Here is a 23,799-nt window from a genome sequence, read left to right on the forward strand (position 1 = left end):
GACCCTGGATCCCTGGCAGTGTCCAAAGCTGGGTTGGACTTTGGGGCTTGGAGCAGCCTGGGATAGCGGAAGGGGTCCCTGTGGAACTGGGATGAGCTTTAAGGTCCCTTCCAACCCAAACCGCTCTGGGATTTTATCACTTTGTGAATGACTTCCTGCAGGTTTAGCAGGAAAGCTGAAACCCAGAGCGCGGACTCGGCCCGCTTTGGAGTGCGGTTCCACTGAATGGGTCACTCATGGAATCAGGGAAACCTCCTGAGCTGGAAGGGACCCACAGGATCACGGATCCAGCTCCTGGCCCTGCACAGGCACCCCAGAATCCCATCCTGGGCATCCCTGGGAGCGGTGTCCAAACGCTGCTCTGACAGCCTTGGGAATGTCACCACTCTCTGGGGAGCCTGGGCAGTGCCCAGCACCCTCTGGGGGAAGAACCTTTCCCTGAAATCCACCCTAAACACGGCCTGTCAGAGCTCCAGGCGTCCCCTGCGTCCTGTCCCCGTCACTGGGAGCTGTCACTGCTGCACGGAGCGCCCTGTCCCGTGTCACACCAGGCCCACACGGCAGAGTTCAGTTCAGTTTTATTTTCCACTGTAACGGGTTTCGAATGATACATCATGCAGTCTGCCAGTGTATCCATCCATCTCCGACAGAACTTCAGCGCCAAGATAAAAGACTTCTCTCCACGGGCTGGCGGGAGGAGGAGGGTTCAGGTCTGCTATCAAGAGTTTAATACAGTTCAGCATCACCTGATGCAATGGCAAAAAAAAAAAAAAAAAAAAAAGAAAAAAAAAGAAAATTCCCCTTGTTACCAGCAAAACGTGTCCACCATTTATTTTTTTTGTTTGTTTGTTTGCTTGTTTGGTTTTTTTTTTCTCCTAAATTGAACACTACTGTAAAGATACATAGAGCCCAGAGAATACACATCTGCAGTACACGTTACACACTTTACAAACTAGACAGGGATATAAATCTACGGAACGCCTGGGCCCCGCGGCTGCCGCGGGGCGGTGGAGCGGTGCTGCCATCCCGCACAGCGGATGGTGCCGGTGCACGGCGCGGTTCCTACAGGCGCGGTGAGGACAAAAGTCAAAGCAAGGGGAGATTCAGATTATCCTGCCCATTTGTTTCCCCCCCCCCCTTTTTTTTTTTTTTTTTTCTTTCCCCCCTCCCCTCCACCCCGTGGAGGAGTACTTCAGTCGTGGTTGTGTGAGGTATTTCTCCTCCAGCAGCGGGGAGCTGATGAGCCCTTTTCTTTGGGACCTTCATCGCCGTTTTTTAAACGGTTCTTCGGATAATAGCGTGTTCAAATGAAAATTCTTGGTTTTGTTGATTCTCAAGACTTCGGGCAGGGTTAGGTGGGATATTGGGAAGGAATCCTGTGAGGGTGTGGAGGCCCTGGCACAGGGTGCCCAGAGAAGCTGTGGCTGCCCCTGGATCCCTGGAAGTGTCCAAGGACGGGGCTTGGAGCAGCCTGGGACAGTGGAAGGTGTCCCCACCCATGGCAGGGGGTGGAATCAGCTGAGCTTTAGACTCTCTTCCAACCAAACCATTCCATGACCCTACAATTTATAAAGATTTCAGGCAAATGTGCATCTTAGTTCACTAGGCTTTATAAAGTGAAATTCAAAAGCTACTTAAGGCTCTGTGGGCAGGAATTGCCGTAGCAAAACTTTTTTTTTTTTGTGACTTATTTTTAAGTTTTCGGTATCTTCAGGATAATCCAAATCTCACCCTTGTTGAGTTTAATACAAAACTTAAAAATGCATCAGCCAAGGTCTTTCCAAGCGTAAAACTTTCCTTGCTTTCCAGAAAACAAGTCAATGAAACATGAACTCAAGGACAAACACAAGATATTTGAACATATCATTAAGAGAAGCTCAAGTGAGCCAGAAATACTTTTTAATTACTAGCAAAAAGAACAATATGCACTTTAGTTCCATCTGAAATCCGTTCTCCATTCGGGAGTGGTATTTCCACCCGAATTTGTCCCATGCATGACATTTTTAGATGTGAAATTTCATTTGCGCTGTACAAACCACAACTTTAAAGATGAGCCTGGAATAAATAGAACACAACACTCAAAGAGCAAAGAAAGGAGGATGGGGTCAGGAAACAGCAAGAGACAGGTTCTGATCTCTGCAGAGCAGATGTGTGGTTTTCCTTCCCAGATATAAAACGTGAAAGCCTTAAAAATGGTACAAAAGTCGAATATACAACACGCGATACAAACTGAAGTTGCCTAATTAAAACAGGCTTCAGAAATAAAAATCGATACAAGCAGAGTATGTTCAACTGAGAATTCATCATTTCCGATTATTAACTATCTCAGGTATTTAAATTTCGAGGATTTCAGCCTAAGGCATCTTTGGGGCGTCGCTGAAAGTCCTCCTGCAGTGTTGGTGTAGAAGGGAGCTTGGAGAAACTTCCTCGTTTTGCTGCTGGTGGCACTGACTGGCTGATCAGCACCAGCACGAGGAAGAGGTGTCCAAGTTCACTTCTCCCTCAAGCTGCAGGGAGCTGGCAGAACTGTCCCAAAAAAAAAAAAACCCCGGTGATGCCTCGAGGAATCCAGACCTTTTTGTTGTCACCAATGCTGCATTTACAACAGAATTCCGTACCAAACTTTGAGAGACGCAACGAAAGGTTTGCCTACAGTACAAAAAATCTTTGACAGCAAATAAGCTTGGGATCTTTTCCTAGAACCAAATCAAGAGGATTATTAATTCCTAGTAGAAAGCTCAGCCCTGACCAGCTGGCAAGATAGCACAGAGTAGTTCTGAGTTAGTGATTTTATTAAAGATTGCATATGGCAAGTTCACAGTTCATTCTTCTGGCAGTGCACATGCACGTAACGAAAGAAAATATAAAACTTTGGAAAATACAAAATAAATTAAATACATGCAAATCTGCAACTTCATTAAATATGTTTAGCAAAATGCTCCCCCCCAAAATAGTGCAACATTAAAAAAAAAAAAACAAAAAAACCCAAAAAACAGAAGAAACCCAAACCAGTTAAATTAAGTTCAACTTACTTTGCAACACCCTAATTTCAGTAGTAAAAAAAAAAAAAAAAATCTAAAGTCAACTCACAATCTTCCAAAACGCTCTACGGAACCGAAGAGTTCTACACCTACACATTCAGAAATTAAAAAAAAAAATAAAAATAAAAATATCCCAATCAGTCTCAAACTAAAGAAGAGCAAACGTCTGCAAAAGAAGACCAGAGGACTATGCTCGGCCGGAGCCTTCCTGGAATTCCAGCTTCCTGGAGCCTTCCTGGAATCTCGGCTTCCTGGAGTCCCACCTGCCCCAGGAGATGTGGAGGGAGGAGGAGCAGCAGCACCTTCTGCCTGCCAGCAGAACCTTCCCAGAGCAATTGCAGTGCCCTCTTGCTGGGAAGATGGAAATTGGCTGTCTCAGAGGTCCAAGGAAGGCTTTTCCTTCCCTCTGGAGCGCAAGCGGACCTTCCGTAGGATAAATGGATATAGCGGCTTAGAAAGACATTCCCTTTCCCTGGCAATGTGCTCCTCACATCCCAGAAAAAAAAAAAAAAAAAAAAAAAAAAAATCCCAAATTCGATCTGCGAAATGACAGCTCGAGCGTACAACTCTCACCTCCTTTCGGATTTTTTAAAGGAAGGGTTCGGGGGGGTTTTATTTTCCCTTGTTCTTGTAGGGGACTGTTCCCTCCGGGAGCTGGATTCCGGTGTGAACAGATCAGGGCTTGTCTGGGGGAAAGGGGGAAGAGGGAGGTGCTTGTCGGATTTTCCAAGGCGAGATTTCCACAGCATTCTGAAATCCTTCAAAAATTCCTAGGGAACAACTCTTACAAACACGTGGCTAAGCCATCCCACTCCAGGAAAACCCACCACTGTAGGGAGAACTACAAGGGAAGAGGAGCTTAATTTTAAAACAGGCCACACAGATAAATTCATGGAACTACCAAACTTCAAATCCTAGGTCTATACTAACAGATTTCTCTGCATCCCGTTTGTTCTTTACCAGGTACTGCAATACAGGTTATTTTATACAGTCCAAAGATTTTTTTTTTTTCTTTTTTTTTTTAAATCAGGATATTACAAACGGTTCTTTGGGGAAATTTCCTTCTGAAAATGTTAAGCAGTAAAATTAAACCACATAGCAGCACATTTTCATCCCCTAAAAAATATAAAATAATATGTATATTATACAGGAAATCAGTCATGACAGAGCACAATCACCTGCCTTTGATGGCACTTGGTCATTGGATAATTAATTCCTTGATGCCAGAAGTCGGGAATTACCGATGCCAGCGGAGGACTCGGGAGGAAAAAACAAAAAAAGCATCACTCTGAGTGGAGAAGCCCCAACCTAAGCAGCGCCAAGGGCTCGTGGAATTCGGAGTGGCAGACTCCCTATCGTCCTTACTGAGGTGGGAATGTTCCAGACATGGTACAAGGATCTGGAGGAGCTGAGCTGGACACTTCTGTACACGTGGAGATCCTACGAAGCTCGGAGTACCTGGAGCGGGGCGTCGCCGACAGCCGTGGGAAGCGCGGGATGGACGGGACGTGGAGCGGGTTGGAGAGGGGCGAAAAAAGAACCTAATGTGACTTAATGACAGTCCTTAACATGCTAAGTGGAACTGACCTGCCAGAGAGAGAGAGAGAAAGGGGAGGAAAATCAGTGGATTTGGGGAGGGTTAGGAAGCAGAGCACCCAAATGGGACGGGCAGCAAGCCAAGAGATGAACCCGCAGGCATGTTACAAAAATTACGGAGTTTGGGTCTCACAAACTGAGCCAATTCTCCCGATGGAATTCGCTCTCTGCCACCTGTAGCCTGGAATTATGTCTCACCCAAACACTGTCTAAAGGTCTCTTTTTTCCTTTTGTTTTTCCCCCTTTAATTTTCTGTTCTGTAATGGGATTTTTCTCTTGGCTCATTGGATGTGCTGAGGAGCTGGTGTGTGTTTATCTCACGTGAAAGCAACAGCAGGAGAGTTTGAAAATTATAAATCAAAAGGATGAAAAAATGCAAATTGAAACCATTCCTCCTGTCCTCTGTCTCCTGACAGAGATCTTTTCCTGATATATATACACATACATAAAATAAGTGTTTACAGAAATATCTAAAATATTTTAGATATAATATCATTATAATATTATAAAAATATACTTTATATGTGCACATTAGACAAGCACATTTTATTAAAAGCCACATTTCCTTCTCTTCTGTCCGCTGGGTTAATCAATCATAACCACTGACCAGTCTAACAGCACCAAGTGTCTTTTATCTTTACGGTGAATAATGAATGAACACAAGATCAATCTCTCCTCAGCAAATGCTGAAATAGCAACCTCAGTTTTATTTCTCTGCTGTTAAATGACTATGAAAGAAGGTTTTGTTCTAATTCCAGCTGGGTAGAACTGCACCATTCCAAAGCACTTTCTGCAGCGCACAGGAATGTCTCAACCATAATCAGGAAATAATCTGGATGAAGTTTTCCCTGCCCTGGTAGCACCTTTACTAACACCCTTACTCAGACCCCTGGGTTTCCATCCAAACCCAGAATTCAGATTACTCAGATACTCCCAATTTTGGCAGCCCAGCAGCTGGAATTTGCCAATAAAATTCTTAACCAAAGGACCAAAACTGAGGAGAATTGGCCTTCCCCAATCACTTCCCAGCCTTCCTGGACTACACCTTCCACACTTATTTCTGTATGTGAGCAAAGAACCTAGAGCACACTGTTGAAACGGTTTCATTCCAGCTTGTAGAGCTGCCATTTGGTTTTTCAGACTTTTCCTAATTTTTTCCAGAAACCCCAAGTCCGTAACTTTACCCAGTTTTTCCTGAGATCTTCCATCTTCTTTTCCTCCAGCCTCATTTTCCGCTGGTGCTCCTCTGCAGCGTGGCCTGAACCTGCTCATCTCCACAGCCCTCCAATCTAAACCTCAGCTCCTGGAATACCTGGTGAGTATTTTTTGCCTCCTGATTGCTTTTTCTTGACTTCCACAGTCCTGCCTTGTTACTACAAACCCAACTAGTACAAAGTGTGGTTATTTTATTAATAACTTTTATTAATCCACAGTTCTCCACTTGACACGTGTGGCCTGTTTGAGTCTGACCCTTCATTTCATTTATTTGAGGCAGGTGGCAGATTTTTCCCCTCAGAGTAGCTGTTCCAAGAAATGTTCGGAAATCTTTGTCAAGGCTCTGCATCCCACTCTTTGCCAGGTCACAGAGGTGGGAATGCGATGGAGCAGATGGACAGAGGCACCTGACTCGTGAGGTGGAAAAGCCAATTTCAGACCGGAATGGACAAAACTACTCAGCAAAGCCTTGCCCTGATTTATCTGCAGAGGAAATATTTGTTGCTGGAAGCTCATGGCAAACACAAAGAGCAGGAACAATCCCCCAACACAATAACAGCTTGAGTGTAGCGTGATGGATGCTTGGCATGCAAGCCTGACACGAAACATTCCCAAAAAAATGCTTCAAACACCCAAGAATGCCTCGAGGAGACCATGAAGAGAGCCGTGAGACAGAATTAATCCTCAAAGAGGGCAAAAAGCCAGACTTGGAGGGACAAGTTTGCTGTCCCCAGGCTGCTTTTCACAGCCCCTCGCTGCCGTCAGGCTCTTGGCATGTCTGTGGCATAAAGCGATTGTCTAAAATAATGCAGACATAAAATCTCTCCAATGACGAGCATTTAAAGAAAGAAATGGGAGGATGGAGTCTACAGAACAGTCTCCTGGGAATATGCTGCTCATCTCTTGCTTAGGAGAAACCCTCAAGGCCTGGAAATTAAAGTAAAATATTAAGGGTTTTTTTATTTTTTTTTAATGAAGAGAACTAAGAGTGCAACGTGTGCCAAAATGGTGACGCTCAAATTTGGGGATGTCTCTTGCCGGCACTGACAGCTGCTCTACCCCTATTCCAGACTGGAATATCCCAACATGGAAACACATTCATGGTACAGAAAGCTGGCAGAAGGAACCTCTGGAACTGTAGTTTTACTACATGAGTTTCGTACCTCTACATGTGAATTTCAATCCAGATCTACCAGAGCAGTTTTTAAAAAACTTTTAAGTGCTAAGTCATTAAAATAAAACCTCTCCTTAGCAGCTGGCAAAGCCTCTTAACAGGCACTCAATTAATGAGTATTGTAATTGTCAGCAAACAACTACTAAAAATAGAAAAAAAATATTACTGTGGGTCTCCTGAAAGCAAGATGAAATACAAGGGAAGTGAGTGATCAGTGGGAGAAGAGGCTGAGTAAGTTACTCTGGCTTTACCTCTCGTTTATTTGGTGTTGTGGTAGTAGCTGGAGTTGGACATCCCTCCCCCTCGGATGGCATGGACGGCCGTCGGAGAAGACGCTGGGTAGTGACCGGGGCGGATGGGCTTGGCTGCAGAGGGAAAGGAGGGACCAAACAAGATGTTTTAGCTTTCACATTCTGGCTTTCCACCTCCCCTTCTCCCCCAAGGGAAACCTCATTGTTTCCCAACTCAGCGCTGTGCTTGGCAGCGTGGTTTCTAAACCAGCCGTGCAGAGCACAGCACTCCCTGCCTCGGCCAACAACAAATGCACCCATTTTCCCTGCTGGCAGATCCTTCTTCCTGCTGGCAGATCCATTTTCCTGCTGGCTGTCCTTCCACCCTCCCACGCATTGGATCTGCAAAGATTACGGACTGTCTGACAACAGGGGGAAGTCACTTGCTGGGCAGTGAGGCACTTTTTGTGTCCAATTTACACCATCCCAGAAGATGTCAAAACAAAGCGTGGATGGCTCCCTACAAGATGAAGCATTCAGGAAGCGACACTTTGTGCTGCGTGGTTCTCCCTCAGGATTGTGTACGCCAATATTGTCATCTCCATCTAAACCATCCTCCTTTAGCAATCCCAACAAACCATTCCCAGAAACTGCCCCATTCCTCTGTTGTGCATTACACATGCATTACGTTGTGCCTCGGAGATATATCAGTATCTGAATTACACAGGAAGACTTTTTGGAATTAAATGACATAGAGGAGTAATCAGGGGGAAAAAAGAGAAAGGGAGAAGGTCCAGAAAGGCAAGGAAAGAATAAAAGCAGAGAGAGAGAGCGCGCGGGGGGGAGGAGGAGGAAGAAAGTGAGCGACTAATTTAAGGAGACAAGTTTTCAGGTCACTAGAAGGGCACACAAGACCCATTATGCCCTTTATTTACCCAGTGGAACGGCAGAGCCTCTTTAAACTCGAGGTGGGGCGGATTCCATGAAAAAAGCGAGGCCTTTGAAGACCGCTGTGCAGCAGAGGAGAAGCAGCCCCGGAGTTTTACTCCCTGCGCTCAACCCCCAGCAACCAGCCCGAGCCTGGAGTACGTGGGCAGCCCCTTTAGCTCCATGTCCTCACCAATTTGGGCGGAGTGTGCTCTCCGGGCCATGTTTTTGGCTCTCACGGCCTCCTTAATGCGATCCACCTCCTGCTGGTAGCGCTTGCGGTCGCGCATGGCGTTCTCCTTGGCCTCCTTCAGTGCACTCTCCAGGGCCTTAACTCTCTCTGCCGTAGCTCGAAGGCGTTTCTCCAGCTTAGGAAGCTCGCAACGAAGATCTGCATTATCACGTACCAGCTGCGGGGAAAGCGGTTCGAAACGAAAGGAGGTCAAAAGGAAGTGGCAGAAATAAATGGCGGGAGAAGTCGCCCCACAAGGAGGGAGGAAATGCTTCTGGTTGTCCTCAACACCTCATGTACTAAATTAAAACAGGTTTCTTCCAGAAATTAATGTAAAAATATTAGTTTAAAGAGAAATTTTGAATGTCCTGAGCTGGAACAGACCCACAAGGTCAAAGGAAAGTGACAAAAATCTCCTCAGAGAAATGGCAGGAAAAGTTCTCCCTCACAAGGAGGGAGAAAACGCCACCACGCTCTCCATATGTCAGGTAATAACATTAAACAGGTTTCTTCCAGAAATTAATGTAAAAATCTTAAGTCTAGAGAGAAATTTCGCATGTCCTGACCTGGAACAGATCAAAGGAAAGTGACAAAAATCTCCTCAGAGAAATGGCAGGAAAAGTCCCCTCACAAGGAGGGAGAAAACACCACCATGCTCTCCATTTATTATGTACTAAAACAAAACAGGTTTCTTCCAAAAATTAATGTGAAAAGCTTACGTCAAAGAGAAATTTTGAATGTCCTGAGCTGGAACGGACCCACAAGGTCAAAAGGAAAGTGGCAAAAATCTCCTCAAAGAAATGGCGGGAAAAGTACCCTCACAAGGAGGGAGGAAACGCTTCTGGTTGTCCTCAACACCTCATGCACTAAATTAAAACAGGTTTCTTCCAGAAATTAATGTAACAATCTTAGTTTAAAGAGAAATTTTGAAAGTCCTGAGCTGGAATGGACCCACAAGGTCAAAAGGAAAGTGACAAAAATCTCCCCAGAAAAATGGCAGGAAAAGTCCCCTCACAAGGAGGGAGAAAACGCCACCACGCTCTCCATATGTCAGGTAATAACATTAAACTGGTTTCTTCCAGAAATTAATGTAAAAATCTTAAGTCTAGAGAGAAATTTTGAATGTCCTGACCTGGAACAGACCCACAAGACCCACAAGATCAAAGGAAAGTGACAAAAATCTCCTCAGAGAAATGGCAGGAAAAGTCCCCTCACAAGGGGGGAGAAAACGCCGCCATGCTCTCCATTTATTATGTACTAAAATAAAACAGGTTTCTTCCAAAAATTAATGTGAAAAGCTTAGGTTAAAGAGAAATTTTGAATGTCCTGAGCTGGAACGGACCCACAAGGTCAAAAGAAGAGTGGCAAAAATCTCCTCAAAGAAATGGCGGGAGAAGTCCCCTCACAAGGAGGGAGGAAACGCTTCTGGTTGTCCTCAACACTTCATGCACTAAATTAAAACAGGTTTCTTCCAGAAATTAATGTAAAAATCTTAGGTTAAAGAGAAATTTTGAATATCCACAAAGTCAAAAGAAAGTGTCAAAAATCCTTCTCAGAAATGGCTGGAAAAGTCGCCTCACAATGAGAGAGAAAATACCACCAGTTGCTCTCCACACCTCATGTACTAAAATTAAACAGATTTCTTCCAGAAATTAATGTAAAAATCCTAGGTTAAAGAGAAATTTAGAATGTCCTGAGCTGAAATGGACCCACAAGGATCAAATCCAGCTCCTCAATCCACACAGAGCACCCCAACAATCCCACCCTGTGCCTGAGAGTGTCATCCAAGCTCAGCTTTACTCACAAAATTCACTTGTCTGGCTGAGGAGTGATATTTATTTAATTGTTCAGAAAGATCAAAGAAAAATAGAGTTTGTTCCATCCAACAAGACTCCACAGAGCTGATCCTGAAAAATGAGGACTCCAGGACTAACCCTGCCACTGCAGAGCACCTGACAGCCAGATTTGCTTCTTTACACTTCAAAAGCTGCAGCAGAAACTCTGCATTTCCTCAGAACACAGAAATCTCCAGGATTTTGCAAATCCTTGATCACCTCCTTATTTTAAAATAATAATGCCGGAATATATCTTACAGACAGCACCAGGGATCACCCCAAATTCATCACTTCCAGTGCTTCTGAGGCGTTCACTTGTGTGTTCCCTACTCAGCCATGTGAGAACACTGGGAACTTCATTAAGAAATCACTTTTAGGCCTGTAACTATTAATATAATGATTATATCCAGCTTTGAATTCATGCACTTCCTCAGTTTAATATGAACCTGAGCGAGGTCTATCAATTACACAAATCACATCTGACTTCCCATGCAGCAACAGCCAAGAGGGGATTGATTTTTAATGAACACGAAACTGATGCGAACGGGCAGAAAATCCAGCACCGTTTCTACTGAACAGATTACACCGCTGCTGGAAGTCAACAAGAATCTACTCCAAAGGAGTGACTCTCCCTTTTCTGGAGTGGAAAGTGGATTAACGACCACATCAATAATACAGCAAAGCAACAGCATGTCCTGACATTCACACGTTGTTTAACAATGAGAGCATTTGAAACCTGCTGGGCCAGGCTTAGTGCTGGAGAAAAACACAAACAAGCTAAAAAAAACCGTCGTCACAACGTGCTTTTTCTGCAAGTGCTGAACCCTTGTTGTGTGAAATGGTTACGATACAAAATCCAGGCAGGATGGTATCAAGTCCAATGTCACTTTTCCCTCCTAAGTTTCCTACGAGATGTGGATTGCAAGTTGATTTTGAGTAAATACACGCTAATGAGAGCTATAAAAATCCGTGTTTGAAACCCAGCAGATGCATGAAACGAGTGCAAAAAAAAAAAAAAAAAAAGGCAAACTGGTAAAAGAAAAACCACTCTGAACACGTCCCAGTTTCCACATTTAGAAAGTAGGTCTTTAAACCATCTGTTCCCCGGGAATCTCAAACCCCCAAGCCTGAGCGGACACTTGTCGCAGTCCAGCACTTCCTGCTCTTTTGGCACTTCCACAGGAATAAGTAAAGCAAATCTGGGAGTGTGGGTCACTAATACAGCTTCAGGAGAGTGCAGTGCACAGCGTTACATCACTGCTCAAAAAAGCAATCAGAACGGCTTTTGTGTTTTTGTGCTGTGCACCAGAACAGCGGGACACAGCTCCAGCATACTGGGAGGGGAGATTTTAGGGAGAAATTCTTCCCTGTGAAGGTGGGCAGGCCCTGGGAAGAATTTCTCCCTAAAATCTGGGGAGACAGAGAAGCCGTGGCTGCCCCTGGATCCCTGGAAGTGTCCAAGGCCAGGTTGGACAGGGCTTGGAGCAGCCTGGGGTAGTGGAAGGTGTCTCTGCCCGTGGCAGGGATGGGATTGGATGGGTTTTAATTTCAACTCTGGGATTGTATGAAACTGGAATTCCATGAAGGAGCGAGGCCACAGAAATGGACAAGCCCAGAAATGACCAACCTCAGCACCCCAGGGAGGCACCAGCCCTTCAGCTGCACAGAAAAACCCCAATTCCATTGTTTTCCTTGAAAACCGTTGGCTGAATCCAGCCCAACCCTCTCCAAGGTGCTTCTGAGCAGCTTCAGGCCAGGAGTCAAATTGGGGATGCACAACCCATGCGGAAAACAGCTATTTTTATGTATTTCCTAGTGCCCGAAACAGATCTCTCTTCACAGAAAAAAAAATAAATTTCCTTATTTACCCCATTCCTAGAAGTACAGGGAGTGGGAAGAGCACCTGTAACTCCTAATGCTGAGGAGTTTAGTGGGTACCTTTTCCTCAGACAGCACAGGTCACCCTCCAAAATGACCCTTGTAAATATTAGAAAAGTGCATTTTTTGACAGAGGGAGGGAAGGGGGGGAAAGGGAGCCTTTACCTGTTTGTGAACCTTTGTAAGTTGTTCCAGGTTGTTCTCAAGAAAGGAAATTTTCTGCTTCTGCGCAGCGCTTCCACCTCCATCATCACTGTCCAGCTCAACACTCTGCACACAAAACTGCAGCACTCAGCAAAGCCAGGCACGGACCCAAGGGGAAGCTCAGCTCTTCAGCAAATTTGAGCTCCCCAAAGGCAGAAAAAGTCTTAAAGGGCCCCAAATTTAGGAGAAATTATTTTAACTCTTTGTTTGATATTTAGGAATCGCATTTCCCCTTACACACACACAAAAAAAAGAACCAAGCTATTTTTAGTGAACAAGCTATTTCTAGATATGGGGGAAACCTGAACAGGAAAAATCGGGTTGTACTAAATAATTTCTGAAGCTCATCATCTTGGAGAATTTTGTAGCTGAACTTCACTGGATAAGTTCATTTCCCTCAACTGCCAACATTTTCCGTATCCAATTAGAACCAAATAAAAGCTGATAAACATCAGAACTTCTTTAATCTTGTTTCCCACTGCTACTAAAAGAGACCTTATCCCATTTTGTAACTGCATGCACTAAAGGCTTCCAGCAAATCACAAGAATACTGAAAAAAAAAAGGAGATTTGGGTTTAAAAAAACAAGAGTTTTACTTTTTTAACACGGGTGGTAAGATCCTGGACAAATAGTTTGCGCAGATTGTGAAGAGTCTGAAGCTCCCTTGCCTGGAATAAAGAATAACAAAACAATATATTTTTTAAAAAAGCACAGATTACTAGGACATAGTAGGGTGCTCTGGTGTAAAAGTTCTCTTTGGATTTGAGTTGGTAACAGGAGAAAAGAATTCTAGGATTCTCTCTCTAGGAACCACTCTCATTGGCCCACTCTGAACGCCACAAAATAAACCCCATCCATCCCCAAAACCACACTGAAGAGAACAACTTCTCCAAAACTGGTAAAATCCCCTTTTTTAAAATTTTAATGTCGGTAGTTCAAAGCGGTTTACTCAAACATTAAAATATATATCAGCAGGGTATGCCGACAGAGGGGGAAACAAAGTGTATTTAAAGTGTAATCAAGACCTACCACTGTTTCCTCCAGCCCTTTAAGGTCTTCTCTTGCTTGCTCCCTTTTATCATTCAGGAGTCTGGGAAGGTCACAACAGGGAACACAAATCAGTGATGATAAACAGAGGAGAACCAACCAGCACCCACCTGGAGCAGCCCCTCTGCAGGTGGCAGCAAATTGAACAACCTCTAATTGTGCTTTTGACTGCCCCAAACACCCAATTTTATCAGGTGGAAAGGCTGAGTTGCCCCCTCCATCTTTGTGTCCATTTGTCTCTCTCATTTTTCTCTCTCATTTCCAGGAAAAGCTTTTACTCAGATAATCTGATTTAAAACTCCCCAAAAAAACCCAACAAAACCCCACCAAAAATTCCCAACAACTTTCATGCTTGTTTTGCTGTGTATTAAGGAATGAGAGATTTAACACTTGCTGGGATATTTTATAAAATCAGAGCTCTAATAAACTCTTTTTGGTGAGTACCAAAGCCACTATTGAGAAGCCTGTGGTAACAAAATAGAGAGTAATTGGTAATTATTTAGTAATTAGTAGTTCCTGCTGGTTTTGCTACTGAAATCGTGTTTTCAGTGTGAATATTCCAACACAAATCCACAGCACGTCTTCCATGGACACATGGAGAGGTTCATGTGAGGGAACTGTGCACTTACATGAGCTTTTCTAGTTTCATTTCTCTTTCCTGGTCCTCAATTTTTAATTTATCATAATCAGCACTCAGCTTCTCCTGTTCCAGCTGCAGCTTCTGGTTCATGCTGGAAAAGTGAAAGGAAAAGTCAGCACAGCTCAGCCTGGACCCCAGGAGGAAGGGAGAGCAAATCACCAAAAAAAAAAAAAAGGGATTGGGCAGAGAAAAAGTAAAAATTTCTGGAAGAAATGAAGCATGAAGAACCTGAAGGACATAATTTTAAAATACTGGAGAGCCAAATTGAGTGGTTGGTTTTGTTTGCCTTCAAGGAGGACAAAAATTGTTGTTGGCATCTCTCTGCCTTGCCTCCTCGTTTCCCTACAATTAATCTTTGGCCACACAATAAATACAGTGAAAGAATGCCTAGATTTTAGGGAAAGAAGAATACAGGAGCGAAACATAACAGACTCACGTTGGTGTGTGAGGAAAAAACCCACAAAAATGTGTGAAAATGGGAGGTGTTGGAGCCACCCAGACTCTCAGAAGGTCTGGGACAGGACTGGTGCTGTGAGACAACCCCAAAACCTTCCTGGGGATGTGGCTCAGTGGTGGTTGAACTCCATGACCTTAAAGGTCATTTTCCAACCCAAATGATTCCATGATCCTTTAAAAACCTGCTCTCCTCCAAGCTCCTCTCACCTACTGACCTGCAGGTGCAACATTACCCTTTTCTTTTTTTTTTTTTTTTTTTACTAAACTCTATAATTTTACTGTCTTGTTAAAGCTCCCCAATAAAGAATTAGGCACTGTAATCCACCCTGCAAAATAATTACAGGCTTGGCTGCTGCGTGTGAGGACAGAACTTGCAGAGAAACGTCAATCAAACCTAAGAAAACCAACCCCAAGACATGCCAGGGCGGAGAGGGTGGACTTACTCCCTGATTTCATCGATTATTTTCTGCTTCTCTTCGATTTCATCCCTCAGCCTGGACAGCTGCTTCTGGTGGGCTTCCCTGTGACTCTCCATCTGCTGCTCCAGAGCCTTCTGCAAACACGAGAGCCGGGAATCAGAACAACCCAGGGACACACAGATGCCTCTCACCAGCCTCTAGGTTTGAGGGGAAACTACCAAATCCATTCAGGGATCTGCCTGGCATTTCCTCCTGCAACCACAAAACTCTCTGCCTGCTCACCCGTCGTTTAATTTGGTTTTTAGCCACAGGTGTACCGCAATTGTGACTCCTTTTCATGCAAAAAGTACACGAAAACCCAAGGCTTGGCCACAAATGACGCTGATTTTACACCAATCCTCTCTTATTTCCCCTGTTTATTCACCCAGGAAATACTTGCACAGCTGTACCCGTGACAGAAATAAAACCCCAAACCTCTGAGAATTGTTTATCCACAGCCCTGCTACTGAATTTGTTATTTAAATTTAAATTCTAGGAGTAAATATGCCTCGAGCAGGAACAAAAACTCGATTTATCTCTTTAGATTGCTAACAAAACATGAATTTTTTTCTGTTGGAGCTCTAAGATAGAACCACTTTAATCACAACTGCTTTAATCACTTTACAACTGCTTTAATCACTTAAAATTTTTATTTATTTAAATGGAGGGAAAAGTTCTGCAGCTGGCAAACCTCTACCACTCTCCTTGTAAAACTGAATTTTTCCTTGTCTGCAACTCGCAACCCCATCGGAACAACTCGTAATTGCAAACATTTCTCGGCATTCCAAAGGGAAAATGCCAGAAAGCAGGTTTATATGTTTTATTATTATTTCCGGGAGATAATCAGAATTCCAGCCAAACTTTGGGGAAGTAGCCTCTTTCAAAATCAAATTTATAAGTAGCTAAATTCTATTAACCCCAGCAACCTCATTCACCACTGAGCAAATTGACTTTCAGCAGAGCTCCGGCAGCAAAAAATTAGTGCAACACGGAGGTGAGTCAATGTAATTTTTGGCCACGTGAACAAGACAAAATTCCACCCCAGTGAACAATCTCACCAAGAAATTCACTCAAAATTTAAACTGTGCCAAAATGTACCTTCATCTCCTCTGCATCCTGGAGTCGTGTCAGGTGCTCCTTCTCCTTGTCCTTGAAGCTGACTTCGTGCATTTTTTCTGTTTAGAGGTGGGAGACAGCTTTAATTTTAAATTTTATATTTCAGATTTTTAAATAAATTTAATTTGCTCCAGGAGATGCAATAAAGATTCTGTTCTAATAATGAAGGAGATGATTAAAAAAAAAAAAAAAAAAAATTAGGAAAGAAATAAAAGGTCTTGTTCCCACCTCAGAGAAGGAAAATCCCTTGTGCAGAAATCCAGAATGATTTTAAGGTTATAAATTTATATAACCCAGGAGCTTAGCAAAGCTACAAGAACTTCTTTTGATACCTACACATTTTCTACATTAAACTGGAAAGGGAAAACCAAGCAAACCTTAAAAATGAAGTTGGCTCGGAAAGACACAACTCGTGCACGTCCAAGGGAAGCAGCTTTGGAATGGGGCAGGGATTTTGCAGAGGGACGACTGAAATTTAGATTAACCCTCACCCCAGAATTTTGCAGAATATTTAGCAAGATTGATTGGTGCTGTTTGGTAAAGGATCTGTGTGGGGTGTTTTTTTTAACAATTTCTCACATCATTAAAAAGACACACCTGAGTCTTCTAGGACAGAAACGAGGAGCACGGGACCCGAAGTCGTACCTTGAGCGCGTAACTTGGCCAGCTCCTCGTTGAGGGAGTCCTGGGACTCCTCCAGCTGCCTCCTCTTCTGCTCCATGTTCTGCATGTAGTCTGTCAGGGATTTGATCTTTGCTTCGTGCTTCAAAGACAAGGAACAGCAGTGAGCTGGGGGCACAGCCGTGCCCCAGGAATTCAGGGAAAACTGTCCCGCATAAAGGGGGGAAAACGGAAAGAATTTCCACATCCTGAGGTGACGGCTCGGAGAGCTCACAGCAGGATGTCTGGGAAGGAGCTAAGAGGTCAAAGCAGGCTGTGTTTTTAGAGTTCACACTTAGCAACCCAATTTGGAATTCAGGCAGTGATCCCAAAGCATCCCCGGAACGGTGTTAAACCAACAGCAGCAGCTTTTCCAAAGCAGCTGGACGCCAGCCTTGAGGTGGCTCTGGGATCCTCAGCCTGCAGAAGCCCAGCTGGGCTCTCCCCAGCCATCCTGATGGTTTGGTTCTTGCCAACAACCTCCTGAGCTCGAAGGGCTTATGGGCAAATAGGAAACACTCAAAACGGAATAAAAATATCCTAACCCGAGGATAAAAATTAAGATGCCGTCTGGATTATTGTGTCTTCATTAAAAAGATTGAGTAGAACTTAACAAAGCCGCTCTGCGGAAGGAAAAGGGGCTCTCCCTGCTCCGGGTTTGCTTAGGATAACTGCTGGGGAATGAAATAGAGGAAATTGGGTGATGTCTTTCCCTTCCCGTGTCCGTTTCCGTGCAGGTGAGGGTGTCAGAGCTCTCAGCCCCTCTCCACGGCCTTCACTGCCAGTCCCTGCCACCCACTCACAACTCCCCCTAACCCCCTGGATCTCTATCCCAGAAAGTTTTCCTTGGTGTTTTGTAGCTTGCTGCCTCGTTTTCTGGGCAGCACACCCACAGAGCAGAACCTGGGAGCTCCCCAAAGGTTTGGTCAGCGATCCTTTAAAGCGGTCCAAGACACCAATTACAGAATCACAGGACGAACCAGGTCGGAAAAGACCTTTGAGATCAACAAACTCATGGTGAGGAAACCACTCCAGGGAGGAATTTCAGTGCAATTCCACAAAACACATCCGCGGGGCGTGGCCTTGCCAGAGCTTCAGGACACAACCTCAGGATGCGCCGAAAAAACCCTGAGGGGGAGGTGATCCAATTCTGCTTGTTATGAGCCCCACGAAGGTGTATCGAGATCTGAGGGCTGCCAGCAGCCTCCCAGAAATGGCTTCAGAAAAATTAGCCAGACGGCTTGATCGGAGGCGTTTTGAAAAAGCAAAAAAATTAATTAAAATTCACTTTTAATTAAAGTGAAAATAATAAATTATACGGAACAAAAGAATAAAAGCTGTGCATGGTGCAGGGAGGCCCCCTTCACCTGCTAAGACACCCCAAAAAAGCCCCAGGAGCTCCGTGCTCTAAGCATTCAGCGATCTAGGAGAGGTTTTTGGCTTGCTGCCCAACAGAAAACAGCCACATTCCTTGAGGAGCAGCTCAAGGATCCAACAGGTGCCTCTGTCCTGGCACTGGGCCAATTGTGGTGAGAAAAGCACAGAAGTTTCTGGTTCTTCCTCCTTAGAAGTTCAGGGGTGAGACCGAAACTCTTTCCCTAACGCGGGAGCGCCTGCTCGGGCGTGGAAGTGCAACCACAGCAGGGAGGAAGGAGAGAAGGGAGGAGACACCACTGCCCTGCTCCATGAGGCCCACTTCCCGCTCCTGGCACGGGGAAGGAGGTTGGGAAGGCCACCAAAGCCTGGGAGGAGGCAGGAGCAGACGCACCTGGGAGATGAGGAGCTGGCAGGCCGCGAGCTCCCTCTCGCTGGCGTTCATCTTCCTGTTGGAGTCCATCTGGGCGCTCTCCAGCTGCTTGCTCCGGTTCACCAGCGACTTCACCTCCGACTTCATCTTGCTGATGTAGAGCCTGGCCATGGTGAACTCCTCCTCGATCACCCCGTTGACATCTGCCAACTGAGCGCACGGGGATTGCTGACGGCCGCCGCACCCAGAGCTCCTCCCGCTCCGGGAACCGCGCCCGAGGCTTGCTCTGGGATTTGGGATGGTTTTACAGGCTAGGGGTCGTTTTAGGAAGAGGGGTTGGAGAAGAGAGTGAATTATTTCTGAGAAATCAAAGCTCGTATTTGGAGGACCAAAAAAAAAAAAAAAAAAAAAAATCAGAATTGGGATCTTTTCACAAAGCAAAGAGCGGTTATTACATTAAGGAGGCATCCTCCTTCAGAATTTTTGGGTTGATTTGTCCTTTTATCTTGTGTATTTTATTTTTACTTATCTTGCATATTTTATTTTTGTGTATCTTGTATATTTCACATTTGTGTGAAGGGATATCTCATAGGGATATCATATCCAGGTATTAGGCTGGATATCAGGGAAAGGTTCTTTCCCCAGAGGGTGCTGGGCTCTGCCCAGGCTCCCCAGGGAGTGGTGACATTCCCAAAGAGCTCCAGGAGTGTTTGGACACCGCTCCCAGAGATGCCCAGGGTGGGATTCTGGGGTGTCTGTGTCCATGATCCTGTGTGTCCCTTCTAGCTCAGGATATTCCACTGGGATATTCCACCAGCTGTGCAGGTTCTCCCTGAGCAAAATCACAGCTCAACTTCATCTGCCCCCCCCTTTTTTTTCCCAGCACTGCCAAGGGGAAAGCAACATGTACTGCTTCTCGTCCCAAAAATCCTGAAAAATGAGACTTCTTCCAAAATTTTCAGTCTGCTCTGAGATTAGACACTTGGAGAAGAAGCTAATTGCCAACAAATTCGAAGCTGTTCTCCCGAATGCTGCTCAGCCTGGCCTTATTTCCACTGACAGCTGTCCCCTGAAGCGCTGACACCTCAGCTCCTACAAGAGCTTGTACCGAGCTGCCTCTGCCTCCATTTGCAAAGATCTCCTCCCCGAGTCCCCGCTCCTACGGCCACCAGAGGCTGCTGTGACATCCCCAAAGGCTGGAACCTGCAGCGCCACAGGGACAGCAGGGATTGTGTCCTCTGCAGCAGGACAGAGCCTCGGCAGGACGTCAACAAAGAGCGAACTGAAAGCAACAAGAATGTGTTGTTTCACACATCTCAAAAGTGAACTTAACCAGCTTTAACCACTGCTATTTTCCATGTGGTATCAAATAGACAGAGGTGGCGTTAACGCCACCAAGGAGATTTTGCAGGCCGTGGAAAGTTTCTGTCGCTGCCGTTTAGCAATGACCGTACAAATATTTTCTCTGAAACGGGCGTTTTGTCCTCCTACAAATGGGACAAAGTGAGCAGCCACCTCCTCTACTGTAGCCCCAAACCCCAAGAGCCACACAAAAGCAAACCTCAAAGCAGGGCTGACCAAAATTTGCTCCAAACTTCGGATCAAAAATTGGCCACCTCAGAAGCCAATATTTTCATATTCTGGGAATTCTGAGGCATGCCAGCTAAGGAAGGAGTTGGGCTAGGTGTGTATTGTTTTGGGGGGAATTCAGAGCCCCCATTAATGAGTTCAGTGACTCCCAGATGGGCTCTGGCCCCAAAAACTGAGCTGGGAATGACACGGAGCCTTTCCCAGCCAGCCAAAGAGCTCTGTGGTGCCTTCCTGTGTGCTCAGGCGGGGTTCACACAGAATGTCCTGGGACAAGGACTGCTGGAGCCACATATCCCACATCTACTGATGTTCCCTGGGCTGGAGCCAGCCTGGGAGGGCTGGGAATGTTCCCCTGAGAAGGGAAGGATCCAGGGAGAGCTCAGAGCCCCTGGCAGGGCCTGAAGGGGCTGGAGCTGGAGAGGGACTGGGGACAAGGGCTGGAGGGACAGGACAAGGGAATGGCAGGGATGGATGGGAGATTGGGAACTGGGAATTCTCAGAGCAGCTGTGGCTGCCCCTGGATCCCTGGCAGTGTCCAAGGCCAGGCTGGACATTGGGGCTTGGAGCAACCTGGGACAGTGGGAGGTGTCCCTGCCCCTGGCAGGGGATTTGGAACCAGAAGAGCTTTAAATCCCTTCCAAGCCAAACCCCTGCAGGATTCCCAGATTTGCTGGAGTGTTTTTTTCCTGCAGGAGGAGCTGGGGAAAGCAAGCACAAAGCCCACGCACGGTTTTCACGTCGTTGGTGCCGATGATTCCCCCGATCTCCCCCAGATCCTTCAGCAGCAGGTTCAGGATTTCCGTGGCCCTCTTCTTCTGGTGGTTGCTGAGCTCCTGCAACTGGCCCAGCTCCCTCTGGGTCGCTGTCAGGGCACTCTGGAAAGGTTTGAAAACAAGGATCACCCTCCCCTCTGCAGGCTGGGCAGTTTTCATGGGGCATTTCCCTCGTGCCTGCTGGCACAATGTAGTGACACATCCAGTCCCACCTTGGCATAATCCACTTTCACAACTCGCTTGCCACCAAAGGCTACTTTAGATCCATTAAATGCAGCAAATCCGCTAAGAATCTGATTTGCATAATACATCAAAGGAGGTTAATCACAGGGAAATAGGTAGGGAGGGACAGAAAATTCAATTTTTTCCAACGGGTTTTGTGGTAATCTGTTTTACCGGGGGAGATAACAAAGTCTTTAATGAAACAGATCTGTTAACAACGGCTCCTTAAGTTGGTGTAATGAATTAAGGGGAAAGGATGCTTTAAGCTACTAAACCAGTCTTGATTTGCCTCAGATCCCTTTTTTTCCTGAAGATCAGGAAACAGCTGCTGAAAAAGCCGATTAATTTTTTTTTTTTTTCCCTGACTCCTTCCTTGAGATCCCCTGTCTCCCTGTGAAATCCCAGCTCCGCAGCACAGGGTCCAGAAAACCCACAAAACGCTGCCATTTGCACGAGGCAGATTTTCACAGCTTTCTTGGCAAAACACAGCTTTTAAATATCCAAAACACAGGATGGCCTCTTCTCACATCCCGTCCCTTGCTGCAAGAGCCACAATCTGCCACCAGCCTCCACTGAGCAGCTTCCGAATTACCTGAATTTCGCTGTTTCATTAAGACAGGGAAGAGAGGGTGACGCCAGCAGGTTTTTTGGGAAGGTTTGGGGAGCAAGGAGAGAACGGACAGCACGGACGAGCTGCTCTTACGCTTTTCTGCGCCAGCTCATCCGCCAGCTGCTCGTTGGTCCTGGTTTTGTCCTCCACTTCCTGGGATTTCTGGTCGTAATTGACAGCCAGCTCTTCCAGGGCTTGGAGCACCTCCTTCACCTCATCCTTGGCTGCCTCGTTCTCGATCTGGAGTCGGGTCAGCTCCTCCTGGATCTTCTCATAGTCCCTCCTCGTGGAGGCCAAAAGCTGGGAAGAAATACCACAGCAGTGCTAAGTTGTGGATAGAGCCATAGCCGGCCTGTCATTTCTTCTAAGTGCAGCTAATTAGAAATTTGCAAGTGCCCACACGAAGCTGTTTTGAGAACGAGAAGTTCCTTTAACACAGCAATCTGTTCTGAGGGCGAAAAATAAATGCACCTGTAATAACAAGGGGTTTGTCCCATGAGAGTCAGTAAAGAAAATAAGTAAACAGTCCAAAATAGATTTGATGGATGAGTAAAATGCCTTTCACTAATCAACAGAATGATTAACATATAAAGCTATTAACCAATTAAAGCTGAGGTTTTTAAAAGCTATATAGAAGACAGTGTGCTGCCCTAATAAACTAGAACCTTCTGAAAACTTGGTACCATGTCATTCTGTATGTCATCACCATCTCTACAACGGCACTAAGTGACCCAAAAAGTCCTTCAAGAGGCAATATTGAAAAGGAGAAAAACAGGCAAAGAGGGGGGGAAAAGGGGTGAGCACAAATCGTGCGTGCAGGAGAGGAAAAATCCTGAAAGCATCACCAGTTCCTGCACAAAGCACTTGAAGGAAGCACAAAGAAACAAAAAAAAAAAAGCTCTGAACTTCAACAAGAAGAAAAATCTTCGGCAAATCCTATTACGACCCAAGACTGAGGCAGAGAAACTGATTTTGAACAGTGTCAGAGCTCCAAAGACGCTTTCTGCCCTCAATCCAGCGCCGCAGCTCAGCCCCAAAAAAAAGCCACAAAGTAAAATGTTCCAGCAGAGGCTCGGGCTTTGAACTGAGCTGAGGGAAAAGGGCTCTCTGAGACAGCCTCAAACACCTGGTGCCTTTACAGAAATATTTCGATAAGCAAACCTAAGACGATTATTCTCAGTTATCACCCGAAGGATGATGGCTGAGCACAGATTAGCTGCTCCTGTTTGCTGAGGGAAAAATATTTATCTCAGAAGAAAACACCGACTTCACACCCCGACGCGCTCTAGTGAGTGTTTCCAAGCTGGAAAACTGATCAAATTTTCTCTTTGCACGCTGCTGAGGTTCCAGTGATTGTGGGAGGCCGCTGGCTTGGTCCTGTCCCTTGCCCTTGAACCACTGCTCAGCGAGAGCCTCGGAAAATTCAGCTGTGGTGTCCTCAGCACAACCCCAGCCCCACCAGCAGGATGATGTGACAATGAATAAAAGTGACACCTAACATTTACTGCTAATACTGCACTTTCAGGAATAATAACAAACCCGGGGCTTGACACGGCGTGAAAACACCAAACAGGGAATTACAGCAGATAAAATCGGTGCGGGAGGGATGAGAGGGCCTCATGCTCATCCTGACAGCAAAGGCTGGACGTTCATTCACAGAGCTCGCTCCTTCCCGGGAAATCTGCATTACGGATTGGCAGACAGTGGAACAAAACCTTCCCTGCTGAAGTGTTTTTGGGTGGGTTTCTCCTGATCTGCCCACCAAGCAGCTGAGTGAGACCCCCAGCAAAAAAAAAACCAAAAACCAAAACCAAAAACAAACCCAACCCTCTGAAGCAGACCACCCAAAAAGCAGAATGCCCCAGAAGAAATGGCTTTTTTTTTTCTTTTTTTATCGGCTCAGAGTGCTGGAGGAAAATAGGAAAGCGGGCAGGAAAGCAGGCAGGCAGCTCTGGAGGCTGGCACGTGCCCAGAGGGGATTCAGATGTAAGGGAAATTTATCTCCCTGGAAATGCTGCAGCCTCGGAAGTGCACTCACGTTATGCAAAAAGCCACTGGATGGCCAGAGCCAGATGGCATGTCAATATTTAAACAACAAAACAGCTTCAAATTATCTCCCTGCCAAACACAGACGGAGCTATCGTTTAC

At 45.6% G+C, this 23,799-nt stretch overlaps 1 protein-coding gene across 2 annotated transcripts in view; it reads right to left on the minus strand.

Annotated features, from left to right (window-relative positions):
* Positions 1 to 566: 566 nt before the first annotated feature.
* Positions 567 to 23,799, minus strand: part of KIF5C (kinesin family member 5C) — a 77,903-nt gene continuing 54,670 nt past the window's right edge. The window contains exons 14-27 of one of the 2 annotated variants that reach the window (XR_005701628.2): positions 21,745 to 21,951; positions 20,775 to 20,921; positions 18,478 to 18,666; positions 16,695 to 16,812; positions 16,032 to 16,108; positions 14,919 to 15,028; positions 14,009 to 14,110; positions 13,362 to 13,422; positions 12,929 to 13,000; positions 12,294 to 12,398; positions 8,377 to 8,593; positions 7,278 to 7,391; positions 4,220 to 4,628; positions 567 to 746 (exon numbers count right to left, since the gene is read on the minus strand). Coding sequence is in view for 1 of the 2 variants with exons in the window: in XM_040069627.2 (XP_039925561.1) it covers positions 7,285 to 7,391; positions 8,377 to 8,593; positions 12,294 to 12,398; positions 12,929 to 13,000; positions 13,362 to 13,422; positions 14,009 to 14,110; positions 14,919 to 15,028; positions 16,032 to 16,108; positions 16,695 to 16,812; positions 18,478 to 18,666; positions 20,775 to 20,921; positions 21,745 to 21,951 (1,512 nt within the window). In the remaining variant the exon portion in view is untranslated. Of the gene's footprint in view, positions 4,629 to 7,277; positions 7,392 to 8,376; positions 8,594 to 12,293; positions 12,399 to 12,928; positions 13,001 to 13,361; positions 13,423 to 14,008; positions 14,111 to 14,918; positions 15,029 to 16,031; positions 16,109 to 16,694; positions 16,813 to 18,477; positions 18,667 to 20,774; positions 20,922 to 21,744; positions 21,952 to 23,799 lie in introns of both variants that reach the window. The other variant, XM_040069627.2, reaches the window with a different exon arrangement.

The sequence above is a fragment of the Hirundo rustica genome, chromosome 7 (assembly GCF_015227805.2).
Source record: "Hirundo rustica isolate bHirRus1 chromosome 7, bHirRus1.pri.v3, whole genome shotgun sequence".
Classification (NCBI taxonomy): Eukaryota; Metazoa; Chordata; class Aves; order Passeriformes; family Hirundinidae; genus Hirundo; species Hirundo rustica.